The sequence below is a fragment of the Oncorhynchus mykiss genome, chromosome 7, assembly GCF_057628025.1.
Source record: "Oncorhynchus mykiss isolate SJ-2025 chromosome 7, ASM5762802v1, whole genome shotgun sequence".
Classification (NCBI taxonomy): domain Eukaryota; kingdom Metazoa; phylum Chordata; class Actinopteri; order Salmoniformes; family Salmonidae; genus Oncorhynchus; species Oncorhynchus mykiss.
The window spans coordinates 83,389,913-83,403,816 of record NC_143028.1 but is presented as its reverse complement, the minus strand read 5'-3'; the positions used below and the strand labels follow the sequence as shown (position 1 = coordinate 83,403,816).

The 13,904-nt window shown below is 43.6% G+C and overlaps 1 protein-coding gene across 2 annotated transcripts in view; it reads left to right on the top strand.

Moving 5' to 3' along the window:
• Positions 1-826: 826 nt before the first annotated feature.
• Positions 827-13,904, top strand: part of dyrk3 (dual specificity tyrosine phosphorylation regulated kinase 3) — a 34,996-nt gene continuing 21,918 nt past the window's right edge. Inside the window, exons 1-2 of one of the 2 annotated variants that reach the window (XM_036984344.2) lie at positions 827-1,900; positions 9,054-9,163. In XM_036984344.2, coding sequence (XP_036840239.1) covers positions 1,858-1,900; positions 9,054-9,163 — 153 coding nt within the window. In that variant the 5' untranslated portion in view covers positions 827-1,857. The remainder of the gene's footprint in view (positions 1,901-9,053; positions 9,164-13,904) is intronic. The other variant, XM_036984346.2, reaches the window with a different exon arrangement.

Here is a 13,904-nt window from a genome sequence, read left to right as displayed (position 1 = left end):
ACATATTATGTGATTTGAAATCATTGTATCTGTGGCCAATGACATTGAGACTTCTTCGATGGGCACTTCTATTGTAACTCTATGGCAGCACCCAAGGGGCTAGAATTTTCTAGGTCTAACCTTAGACTTAGCTGTGATGTAGTGTCCCCATGAGTGACAGAACACTGAGCCAATCAAGGCGCAAAGCTCTGTATTTTCTGCTGGCTTGCCTCACCATCACAGAAAACAAAAAAGAGACCGTGTTTGTATGCAGACTTATTAACTCAATATATATTTGTTTTTACATCGTTTGCAAACTGATATGTGACACGTATTAATATTGTATTTATTTTTGCAAAAATCTGGAGTTCAAATCACCTGCCCTGAATAACGGATCGCCACTGGAAAGCACACATTCTGCATTGTAGTTCAAATAATTCGTCTTTGAAGAATAGTCAACTTGAAGGCAAAAAGGGCAGCACGATATAGAATTCGAGCCTGGTATTCCAACTAATTATGGACTATTAAATCAACAGTTCACCGCTGCGCCACAGAGTTTTGATGAAAATTACGGGGGGAAAACATTAATCTTACAAGCACTTATTGCTGACCAGCAGATGTCACTAATGTTCATTGTGAACCGCTAATGAAGCTGCGAGTAAAATGAACCGTTTTCCCGACACAATTTGGTGAAACCTCGGAAGCCTTCAGAAAAGCTTCGGTTTCCCCATCACTAAAATGTACGTTATCCGTCTTCTTGTTTCGTGTACCTAGGAACACGGATGGCCACCATATCCATGTAGACACCACCTGATAGTAACAACAATGGGACGATGGGGGGCGTGTTACTTTGAGCCAAGATGGCGCCGCTGTAACCCCGCGTCACTCTAGCCTTCTACCACCTGTTTAATGACGCTACTCGAAACACACGGCGAAGACGCCCTTAGCAACAAACCAGGCAAATCACATCAACAAAAAAAATTTGAGCTCCTGCTGCTGACAAGACTGGTTTAAAAAAACATAAGTCGTTTTAACGGTGTTAACGCACTGAGGACATTGTAATATTACCCGAATGAGACGCCATTGTCTCTGAATTCAACGAACTGGGGCTTTTTTGTGTGTGCCCAGAGTTGAGGTAACGGTAGCTAGCTAACCGACGATTACCTCTCAAAGCGAAAACAGCTTCACAAGCATTCCGGAAGGAGGACTGATCATGGGGCCGATCGAAGCAGAAGCTAACTAGTTACATTGCTAACTAATCAGTGACCGCGTAGTACACTCGATATTTTGTGTTTCTTATGGGGAATGTTTTTCTGGGGTTGGATATATAGTAATCAACCGAGAGCGAGAAAGGCGAGGAGGGGTCAGACAGCTAAAGCTGTCATTTTGAGATTGGAAACTATTTCGGACAGCGGGAGTCATTTAGCTTTTGCTCAACTCGCGGACGTGTGTTTTTTGTGTGGCTGTGCTAACAACGTTAGCTGACGGAAACGAGAAACGACGACTCCCATCGCTGGAACTTTTTCAGACTGCAGGGTTAACGAGTTGACAAAGCCATGGGTTTTAGGACGAGAGTAAGGTCACATTGTGTAGGTAGAGAGTCCTAGCTATAATATTAAGTTGAGCAAGTGAGGAAAGCTATATTAAACTAATTTATGTAGCTATATTTCATCCGATGAAGTTGGTTAGTAGGGGTTATTTTGGATTCCTTGAGCTAGCTAAACGAGCACGAATTGCAAGTGATACAAGCTGCCCTCGAAGTCTTTTTTATTATAACTAGCCGAAGTCTTGGCTATTTTTTTTTTTATATACGGTTGTTTTTACTAAAGATTTTTTAAACTCCACCTCGGATGCTGGCTTCAAAGTTAAACTGCAATCATGATGGTATTACAGAGAAAAGCAGAAGGCCCCATAACAGCAGGTAATGAACTGATTATAACTGGCTTCGTACTGTATTCTAATGTACTTAACTGCAACGTTACATGAATGTACTCAAAGCAAATTCTATTTGTCACATACGCCGAATACAACGGGTGTAGATTTTTACCGTGAAATGTTTACTTACGAGCCCTTCCCAACGACACAGAGTTTAGAAATAATACGAACATAAGTTAGTAACACAAGGAATACAATGAAATACACAAGTATTTGAGCTATATAAAAGGGAGTACCAGAGGTAGGAGGTATTTCAGATAGATATGTACATGAATGCAGGGTAAAGTGATTAGGCATCAGGATAGATGTGATTCTAGTATCAGCTATTGGACAAAGTGGCATTTCACCTGGCATCATTTGTTAGCTTGCCATTTTGTTGAACGCAAATGTAACATTTGTCCCTGAATTATTTTGTTTCCATGGTTCAAGACAGTTGATCATCTCAAATAGCTCGGGAGTCAAGGACTGTTGCTTACTTTTGGTCACGTAGTGTATTTTCAAGAATGTGGTCACCTGCTCATAGAACAGCCCCAGACCATTATTCCTCCTCCACCAAACTTCACAATTGGCACTATTCATTGGAGCAGGTAGCGTTCTCCTGGTATCCGCCAAACCCATATTGCTTTATTCATCACTCCAGAGAACGCGTTTACACTGCTCCAGAGTCCAATGGCGGCGAGCTTTACACCGCTCCAGCTGACGCTTGGCATTGCGCATGGTGATCTTAGTCTTGTGTGCGGCTGCTCGGCCATGGAAACCCATTTCATGAAGCTCCCGATAAAGTTATTGTGCTGATGTTGCTTCCAGAGGCAATTTGGAACTTGGTAGTAAGTGTTGCAACCGAGGGTAAAATATTTTTCCGCACTTCAGCACTCGGCAAAGTGGTCGGTCAAAAAATAAATATGAAACAAGGTTTTGAAGTGTCTGTCCTAAATCTAGGAGATGTTAATACAACTGAGGAAAGTATTCAGACCCCTTGCCTTTTTCCACATTTTGTTAAGTTACAGCCTTATTCTAAAATTGATTACATTTCTTGGGTATGACGCTACAACCTTGGCACACCTGTATTTGGGGAGTTTCTCCCGTTCTTCTCTGCAGATCCTCTCAAGTTCTGTCGAGTTGGGTGGGGGTGTGTCACTGCACAGCTATTTTCTGGTCTTTCTAGAGATGTTCGATTGGGTTTAAGTCCAGGCTCTGGCTGGGCCCCTCAAGGACATTCAGAGACTTTACCCAAAGCCACTCCTGCATTGTATTGGCTGTGTGCTCAGGGTCGTTGTCCTGTTGGAAGGTGAACTTTCGTCCCAGTCTGAGGTCCTGAGCGCTCTGGAGCAGGTTTTCATCAAGGATATCTCTGTACTTTGCTCAGTTCATCTTTCCCTCAATCCCGACTAGTCTCCCAGTCCCTGCCGCTGAAGAACATCCCCACAGCATGATGCTACCACTGCCATGCTTCACAGTAGGGGCGCTTGACATTCAGGCCAAAGAGTTCAATCTTGGTTCCATCAGACCAGAGACCATATTGTTGCTTGTGGTCTGAGAGTCTTTAGGTGCCTTTTGACAAACTCCCAGTGGGCTGTCATGTGCCTTTTACTGAGGAGTGGCTTCCATCTGGCCACTCTACCATAAACGCCTGATTGGTGGAGTTCTGCAGAGATGGTTGTCCTTCAGGAATGTTCTCCCATCCCCACAGAGGAACTATGGAGAGTGACCATCGAGTTCTTGGTCACCTTCCTGACCAAGGCCCTTCTCTCCCAATTGCTCAGTTTGGTCAGGCACCACCTCTAGGAAGAGTCTTGGTGGTTCCAAACTTCTTCCATTTAAGAATGATGGAGGCCACTGTGTTCTTGGGGTTCTTCAATGCTGCAGACATTTTTTTTTGGTACCTTTCCCCAGATCTGTGCCTCAACACAATTCAGTCTAGGAGCACTACAGACAATTCCTTCGACCTCATGGCTTGTTTTTTGATCTGACATGCACTGTCAACTGTGGGACCATATATAGACAGGTGTGTGCCTTTCCAAATCATGTCCAATCAATTGAATTGACCACAGGTGGAGTCCAATCAAGTTGTAGAAACATCTCAAGGATGATCAATGGAAACGGGGTGCACCTGAGCTCAATTCCGAGTCTCATAGGAAAGGGTCTGAATACTTATGTAAATAAGGTATTTCTGTTTTTAATCTTTGCAAACATTTCTAAAAACCTGTTTTTAGTTTGTCATTATGGGGTATTGTGCATAGGTTGATTGATCTATTTTAGGATAAGGCTGTAACGTAACAAAATGTGGGAAAAAGTCAAGTGGTCTGAATAGTTTTTTTTTTTTTTTCTTCCAGTTTCCCCTTTTCCCATTTTGTATCACAAAGTGTAATGTCTCTTTACTATAGTTCAGTTGGAGGCGGTAATGCAACATAATTATATGCCAGCCGCCGTTAAACTCCACCGAAGAGGAATTGCATTGGAATTCTACGTCAGGCAGAAATGACTGTTTTGGATCAGGAAAGTTTCCTCTCGTGACCTCTACAAGACAGCATGCTGAGTAAAATGATACTTCACTGGTTGTCTGTGCTGTTGGTCCTTTTGCAGGTAGGAATGTGAGACTAGATATGGACAGGAAAGTATAATTGCATGAACTTTTCAAAGCGCTGGTAGTGCGTTCAGATTTGTCACCTGAAGCATGTACACAAGTTGAAAATAGATGCATGTTTGCAGAGCACATGGTTACATGGTTCTGCACATGCTTCTGGTGGTAGAAATATGAACTCAAATACCAGCGCTTCCTACCTGCAAAAAGACCAGCCGCACGAAACAACCGATACATAAAAATATTGATTTTCTGGAACATTCTGGCTTTATAGCTCGTGAGTGGAAGTTTTTCCAAGCAAATTGTATGGCATTGATCTTAGACTGTGATCCAGAGGTATCGCAGTCTGATTGTCAGGCAGATCAGGGCTCTGTGGTGACAAAGAAATGAATACATTTGTTGTTGTTGTTGGATGTATTAAAGCCGCAGTATGCAGTTGGGTGATTTCATTTTTCTCTAGAGGCACTGGTGCTACCAAATTTAATATTCTAAGTTGCACAGCAAAATATTTAGGAGTGTATGCCCTCAGAAGGGTAGCGCTGTAGAGCCCTGTAGACTGTGATGTCATAATAGCGCCGATCAGTTCCACCCAGTGGAGGTAAACAAGCTGTTTTCTGACTTGCAACTTTGTGTCCGTTGATCAGACAAACACTAGACTCTCCTGCATGTCTGTAAGTACTCTTCTCCAGAGCCAGTCAACACTGGAACAAGTGCTGAACTCATGCTTCTTTGCAGGTCTCTGAATCATATTTAAAAAATATATTTATATTTTTTTAAAGTATTTAGCTTACTAGGCAAGTCAATAGTCTTATCAAATAAATAGATATATCTCAGTAGTTCTGTATGAACAACAGACAGACCGGCAGTCTAGCTAGTTCTAGTTGAGTCAGCCACAGTCTAGCCAGCAGTCTGTGTCTACGCTGTTGCACCATTGTTATTAGTCTGGTTTATGACACGTTTCTGGGGTGTTCCCTTCGCTCTACTCTCTGTGGTGTTTGTCCCTCCTGGACCACCATCTCCGCACACAGACCCAGGCGGTGTGTTTGCTAAATAGCTACATTTTTCCATAACAACCGTGCCATTCACATGAAATTGACGCCAACCATTTTGGTTTGAGTTTTGTTGTGGGGAGGTTTCAGTAGTAATGTTTGGGGCCAGAGTGAATGTGAATATGGGGGTAAAGTGCTGAACCCACAGTCTTAACTCCCCTTTCATGCAGGCCATGTGTATTGTACCCCCACCCCTGCACAGAGCCCGTCGGTTGACACTGCAGCACAGGACTGGAGCCTGGCCACACAGCTCTAACTAACCCTACATCTCTCTATGGGTTATTACTAGTTAACATGGCTCTCTTAGGGCTAACTCTTAACTAAACGGATAGCAATACACTGATGTCTGTTTCACTAACGCTAACTTAGGGACACAGTTCTCTATGGGGCTAACGCTAACTTAGTGACACAGTTCTCTATGGGGCTAACTTAGTGACACAGTTCTCTATGGGGCTAACGCTAACTTAGTGACACAGTTCTCTATGGGGCTAACTTAGTGACACAGTTCTCTGTGGGGCTAACGCTAACTTAGTGACACAGTTATCTGTGGGGCTAACGCTAACTTAGTGACACAGTTCTCTATGGGGCTAACACTAGCTAAGATTGCTCTTTTAGGGCTAACTAAACTGTTAAAACCAAAGTCAGTTTTATTTTTCTTGGTTTGGGATTTTATCTTTATACTCTCAATATTACAATTATTCCTAGAGAAACAACAAAATGGAATGTTCTGAGTCCATGTCAAGGCTTAAATCACATCAGAAGACCATTTTATTTATTTTTTTACTTAAAGGAGAGAAACTAACATTTAGTTTTGAGTGCAATTCCCTGTAACTGCGCATCTAGGAGGAGAGGAATGTGTGGGTCTAGAGATGTTTCTGCTGATGTTAAGACCTACTGCTGCACCAAATGGCATGGCAAGAGTTTTCAAAACAATGACCACCCAATTAAAACAAATAATCATTCTACACTTCTGTCAGGTGGGGCTAGTTTCCATTAGGTAATAGGGAGCCGTGGAATTATCTGTGGGGCTAACTTAGTGACACAGTTATCTGTGGGGCTAACACTAACTTAACTTTTAATTGAGAAGGTTTTCGTGGAAAATGATTAGCATCGCTAACTGGCAGGGTAGCCTAGTGGTTAGAGCGTTGGACTAGTAACTGGAAGGTTGCAAGTTCATATCCCCGAGCTGACAAGGTACAAATCTGTCGTTCTGCCCCTGAACAGGCAGTTAACCCACTGTTCCTAGGCCGTCATTGAAAATAAAAATTTGTTCTTAACTGACTTGCCTAGTTAAATAAAGGTCCATTTTTTTTTTTTAAAGACGAAACACGTGCCAGAGACAGACGGGTAATATTGCTGGAAATTAATTGGCAGGTATTGTTACCTTTTTGACTCTTTTTTTAAAGCCAATAGTGGTTTTGTTTGGATAATAGCCGGGATCTTTGAGACGGCTTTTGATGTAAAAATGCATGTACTTTCAAAATTGATTGGCGAGCTACTTATAGGTGGACGGCGGACGGCGGACTACTGGTAGTTGGACACCCCTGGTCTATGGGTTAATGCTAGCAGGTGAATTCCACGGCTCCCTATTGCCTAATGCAAACTAGCCCCATAGCTCTCTATGGGCTAATGCTAGCACTACAGCTCCCTATTGGCAAATGATAACTAACCCCACAGCTCTCTATGGGTTAACGCTGTTACTAGCATGAACCGGCCAACCCCATTCACAGCCCAGACTGGCTTAGCCAGGTGCTTAAGGTTGCCAGAGAGCCAGTGTTGCTGAAAGTGGTAGGCCTATTATTGGCCTATTAATGGGGCTAGCAGATGCTACTGTGACGGCAGCATCTTTCCGCTTGTCTGTCTGTGTCTCCACCATTTTGTTCTGTGCATCCACGTTGAAACGATGGAACACAGACACAGGTGTAATCAGAAATAGAGTTATTAACACGGAAAGGGATCTGATAACCGGAAATGGGTCTGGGTCTGATTTATGATATGCCACAGTGTGCGTGACTGTGTGTCACCTTAGACCTGCACACAGAGGAGGTGTTATTGGAGGGGGAACTACAGTCCGGAAATTTTATTATTATAAGTGGCGCCACGGAAATCAAATTAACATCATGCAAAAATCGCCATCTGTTTAAACTACAGATCTGTTTTTTTTGCATGGGCTGTGTCTCAATCCGCCACATCCGTCGGCCCTTCCGTATCTGTGGTGAAAGATGGCAGAGGTAGAGCGATGTTTGTCAGACTGAGACATCCTGAAAATCCGTCTTCTCACGAAAACGTCTGTAGTCTCCGGCTGGTTTGGCCTACAAACTACCACTCTGTAGAAAGATGAGACTCTCAGGAACACGGTGGTGTTTTCAGTTTTGTCTCGACGACCCCCACAATCATCACAGGACTCTGCTGAAGTCGGTACAGGCTCTTCTGCCAACTTCTGTCTGTAGCGTCCAAACAGTTTGTTCTACACACTAATGTGACACCTCTGTTGAAAGGTGAGACTCCCACGGACACTTACATGTCAGTTGTTTTGCTCTAGGTACCAGTTAAGAAGTGCCCGATCTGCCAGGGCACCAGGGCCTTCTGCCAGGGCACCAGGGCCTTCTGCCAGGGCACCAGGGCCTTCTGCCAGGGCACCAGGGCCGTCTGTCAGGGCTGCAAGGCCATTAACTAAATTGGCTAAGTAAATTGTTTAAAAAAAATGAAAAATAGTAGGTATTCTGTGAAGGAAAACAAAAGTGTATGTAAATGTCCATAAGTAATTAGACTTTATGTCAATGTGTATGTGATAGCCTATTGGCTATTGGCTACAGCCTGTCATGTCCAGACCCATGCTTACATAAGGGAGGAGCCTGAAAATATAGCCAAACTTTAATGAGACTGATTCCATATGTGTTATTTTATAGTTTTGATGTCTTCACTATTATTCTACAATGTAAAAAAATAATAATAAAGAAATCAGTAGGTGTGGCCAAACTGTTGACTGGTTCTGTATATTGTATACATGTGGTTAGCATGTTCAATTAATACGTTATACTTTCTAATAATGTAATGGATGTTTTCTTTTCTTTTCGTTAAGATGCAAAAAAGTTTTATGTTAACAAATGAAGTTGATGTAATATTGACTGAAATACTTTACTTTAAAAGCGTTGTAAATTATCTAGACCCATGTTGGCATATTAACACACACAAAAAAAAAAACATGTGTTTTAATTTTGGGATGGTTCAAGTTAAGTTTGGGGCAGTTGAAATTGCGGTACTGGGAAGGTGAGGATGTGGCCCTGCCCGTGGAACGCTTTCGACATCTTGTCGAGTCCATCCCCCAACGATTTGAGGCTTTTCTGAGGGCATAAGGTGTACTCGGTGTATGTCTGTTAGGGTAATGTTTCAATATGAGAGCTCCTGTTAGACCAATTAATTTATTACACATGTGTCTGATTATGTTGTTAATGTCAATGAAGTTGATCCAGAGCGTGACCTCTGACCTGTGTTGTTGTGTCCACCAGCGCGGCATGGTGACGGCCTCTATAACTCCTACATGAGAACTGACCACCTACTGAAGGAAGAAGCAGACACACACAGTCCCGCTGGCCTGCCCCCGATACCCAAACACACTGTGAGTACACACACACACACACCGCCCCGCAGGCCTGCCCCCAAAACACCACACACACACACACGCACAGACACCACCCCGCAGGGCTGCTCCCAAAACACCACACACACACACACACACCGCCCCACAGGCCTGCCCCCAAAACACCACACACACACACACACCGCCCCGCAGGCCTGCTCCCAAAACACCACACACACACGCACAGACACCACCCCGCAGGCCTGCCCCCAATAACCCAAATCACTTTTTTTATGACGAATGAATGAAGGACATCAGCTTTATTCAGTCTGTTCCACACCTTTTAATCAACTGGTCCAGCTTTATTCAGTCTGTTCCACACCTTTTAATCAACTGGTCCAGCTTTATTCAGTCTGTTCCACACCCTTTAATCAACTGGTCCAGCTTTATTCAGTCTGTTCCACACCTTTTAATCAACTGGTCCAGCTTTATTCAGTCTGTTCCACACCCTTTAATCAGCTGGTCCAGCTTTATTCAGTCTGTTCCACACCTTTTAATCAACTGGTCCAGCTTTATTCAGTCTGTTCCACACCTTTTAATCAACTGGTCCAGCTTTATTCAGTCTGTTCCACACCTTTTAATCAACTGGTCCAGCTTTATTCAGTCTGTTCCACACCCTTTAATCAACTGGTCCAGCTTTATTCAGTCTGTTCCACACCTTTTAATCAACTGGTCCAGCTTTATTCAGTCTGTTCCACACCTTTTAATCAACTGGTCCAGCTTTATTCAGTCTGTTCCACACCTTTTAATCAACTGGTCCAGCTTTATTCAGTCTGTTCCACACCCTTTAATCAGCTGGTCCAGCTTTATTCAGTCTATTCCACACCCTTTAATCAACTGGTCCAGCTTTATTCAGTCTGTTCCACACCCTTTAATCAACTGGTCCAGCTTTATTCAGTCTGTTCCACACCTTTTAATCAACTGGTCCAGCTTTATTCAGTCTGTTCCACACCCTTTAATCAACTGGTCCAGTTTTATTCAGTCTGTTCCACACCTTTTAATCAACTGGTCCAGCTTTATTCAGTCTGTTCCACACCCTATAATCAGCTGGTCCAGCTTTATTCAGTCTGTTCCACACCTTTTAATCAACTGGTCCAGCTTTATTCAGTCTGTTCCACACCTTTTAATCAACTGGTCCAGCTTTATTCAAATCAAATTTATTTATATAGCCCTTCGTACATCAGCTGATATCTCAAAGTGCTGTACAGAAACCCAGCCTAAAACCCCAAACAGCAAGCAATGCAGGTGAAGAAGCACGGTGGCTAGGAAAAACTCCCTAGAAAGGCCAAAACCTAGGAAGAAACCTAGAGAGGAACCAGGCTATGTGGGGTGGCCAGTCCTCTTCTGGCTGTGCCGGGTGGAGATTATAACAAAACATGGTCAAGATGTTCAAATGTTCATAAATGACCAGCATGGTCGAATAATAATAAGGCAGAATAGTTGAAACTGGAGCAGCAGCACAGTCAGGTGGACTGGGGACAGCAAGGAGTCATCATGTCAGGTATTCCTGGGGCATGGTCCTAGGGCTCAGGTCCTCCGAGAGAGAGAAAGAGAGAAGGAGAGAATTAGAGAACGCACACTTAGATTCACACAGGACACCGAATAGGACAGGAGAAGTACTCCAGATATAACAAACTGACCCTAGCCCCCCGACACATAAACTACTGCAGCATAAATACTGGAGGCTGAGACAGGAGGGGTCAGGAGACACTGTGGCCCACTCCGAGGACACCCCCGGACAGGGCCAAACAGGAAGGATATAACCCCACCCACTTTGCCAAAGCACAGCCCCCACACCACTAGAGGGATATCTTCAACCACCAACTTACCATCCTGAGACAAGGCTGAGTATAGCCCACAAAGACCTCCGCCACGGCACAACTTAAGGGGGGGGGGGGGGGGGGGGGGCGCCAACCCAGACAGGATGACCACATCAGTGACTCAACCCACTCAGGTGACGCACCTCCTCCAGGGACGGCATGAGAGAGCCCCAGTAAAGCCAGTGACTCAGCCCCTGTAATAGGGTTAGAGGCAGAGAATCCCAGTGGAAAGAGGGGAACCGGCCAGGCAGAGACAGCAAGGGTGGTTCGTTGCTCCAGAGCCTTTCCGTTCACCCTCCCACTCCTGGGCCAGACTACACTCAATCATATGACCCACTGAAGAGATGAGTCTTCAGTAGAGACTTAAAGGTTGAGACCGAGTTTGCGTCTCTGACATGGGTAGGCAGACCGTTCCATAAAAATGGAGCTCTATAGGAGAAAGCCCTGCCTCCAGCTGTTTGCTTAAAAATTCTAGGGACAATTAGGAGGCCTGCGTCTTGTGACCGTAGCGTACGTGTAGGTATGTACGGCAGGACCAAATCAGAGAGATAGATAGGAGCAAGCCCATGTAATGCTTTGTAGGTTAGCAGTAAAACCTTGAAATCAGCCCTTGCTTTGACAGGAAGCCAGTGTAGAGAGGCTAGCACTGGAGTAATATGATCAAATTTTTTGGTTCTAGTCAGGATTCTAGCAGCCGTATTTAGCACTAACTGAAGTTTATTTAGTGCTTTATCCGGGTAGCCGGAAAGTAGAGCATTGCAGTAGTCTAACCTGGAAGTGACAAAAGCATGGATTAATTTTTCTGCATCATTTTTGGACAGAAAGTTCCTGATTTTTGCAATGTTTCGTAGATGGAAAAAAGCTGTCCTTGAAATGGTCTTGATATGTTCTTCAAAAGAGAGATCAGGGTCCAGAGTAACGCCGAGGTCCTTCACAGTTTTATTTGAGACGACTGTACAACCATTAAGATTAATTGTCAGATTCAACAGAAGATCTCTTTGTTTCTTGGGACCTAGAACAAGCATCTCTGTTTTGTCCGAGTTTAAAAGTAGAAAGTTTGCAGCCATCCACTTCCTTATGTCTGAAACACATTCTTCTAGCAAGGGCAATTTTGGGGCTTCACCATGTTTAATTGAAATGTACAGCTGTGTGTCATCTGCATAGCAGTGAAAGTTAACATTATGTTTTCGAATAACATCCCCAAGAGGTAAAATATATAGTGAAAACAAAAGTGGTCCTAAAACGTAACCTTGAGGAACACCGAAATTTACAGTTGATTTGTCAGAGGACAGACCATTCACAGAGACAAACTGATATCTTTCCGACAGATAAGATCTAAACCAGGCCAGAACTTGTCCGTGTAGACCAATTTGGGTTTCCAATCTCTCCAAAAGAATGTGGTGATCGATGGTATCAAAAGCAGCACTAAGGTCTAGGAGCACGAGGACAGATGCAGAGCCTCGGTCCGATGCCATTAAAATGTCATTTACCACCTTCACAAGTGCCGTCTCAGTGCTATGATGGGGTCTAAAACCAGACTGAAGCATTTCGTATACATTGTTTGTCTTCAGGAAGGCAGTGAGTTGTTGCGCAACAGCCTTTTCTAAAATTTTTGAGAGGAATGGAAGATTCGATATAGGCCGATAGTTTTTTATATTTTCTGGGTCAAGGTTTGGCTTTTTCAAGAGAGGCTTTATTACTGCCACTTTTAATGAGTTTGGTACACATCCGGTGGATAGAGAGCCGTTTATTATGTTCAACATAGTAGGGCCAAGCACAGGAAGCAGCTCTTTCAGTAGTTTAGTTGGAATAGGGTCCAGTATGCAGCTTGAAGGTTTAGAGGCCATGATTATTTTCATCATTGTGTCAAGAGATATAGTACTAAAACACTTGAGTGTCTCTCTTGATCCTAGGTCCTGGCAGAGTTGTGCAGACTCAGGACAACTGAGCTTTGAAGGAATACGCAGATTTAAGGAAGAGTCCGTAATTTGCTTTCTAATAATCATAATCTTTTCCTCAAAGAAGTTCATGAATTTATCACTGCTAAAGTGAAAGTCATCCTCTCTTGGGGAATGCTGCTTTTTAGTTAGCTTTGCGACAGTATCAAAAAGGAATTTCGGATTGTTCTTATTTTCCTCAATTAAGTTAGAAAAATAGGATGATCGAGCAGCAGTAAGGGCTCTTCGGTACTGCACAGTACTGTCTTTCCAAGCTAGTCGGAAGACTTCCAGTTTGGTGTGGCGCCATTTCCGTTCCAATTTTCTGGAAGCTTGCTTCAGAGCTCGGGTATTTTCTGTGTACCAGGGAGCTAGTTTCTTATGAGAAATGTTTTTAGTTTTTAGGGGTGCAACTGCATCTAGGGTATTGCGCAAGGTTAAGTTGAGTTCCTCAGTTAGGTGGTTAACTGATTTTTGTCCTCTGGCGTCCTTGGGTAGGCAGAAGGAGTCTGGAAGGACATCAAGGAATCTTTGTGTTGTCTGTGAATTTATAGCACGACTTTTGATGATCCTTGGTTGGGGTCTGAGCAGTCTGTTCCACACCCTTTAATCAACTGGTCCAGCTTTATTCAGTCTGTTCCACACCCTTTAATCAACTGGTCCAGCTTTATTCAGTCTGTTCCACACCTTTTAATCAACTGGTCCAGCTTTATTCAGTCTGTTCCACACCCTTTAATCAACTGGTCCAGCTTTATTCAGTCTGTTCCACACCTTTTAATCAACTGGTCCAGCTTTATTCTGATCGATAGAAGATACATATCGTTCATTCTAGCAGGAGATGGCTGTACCTATAGGTTATCCCTGATCATAATCCATGGTTATTTAGCAAGTAGGGCTGGCTAGCTATCACATCACTTTTCATGAGCCATGGGCTACTACAGAGCCTGCAGGGACTCTGTCAAC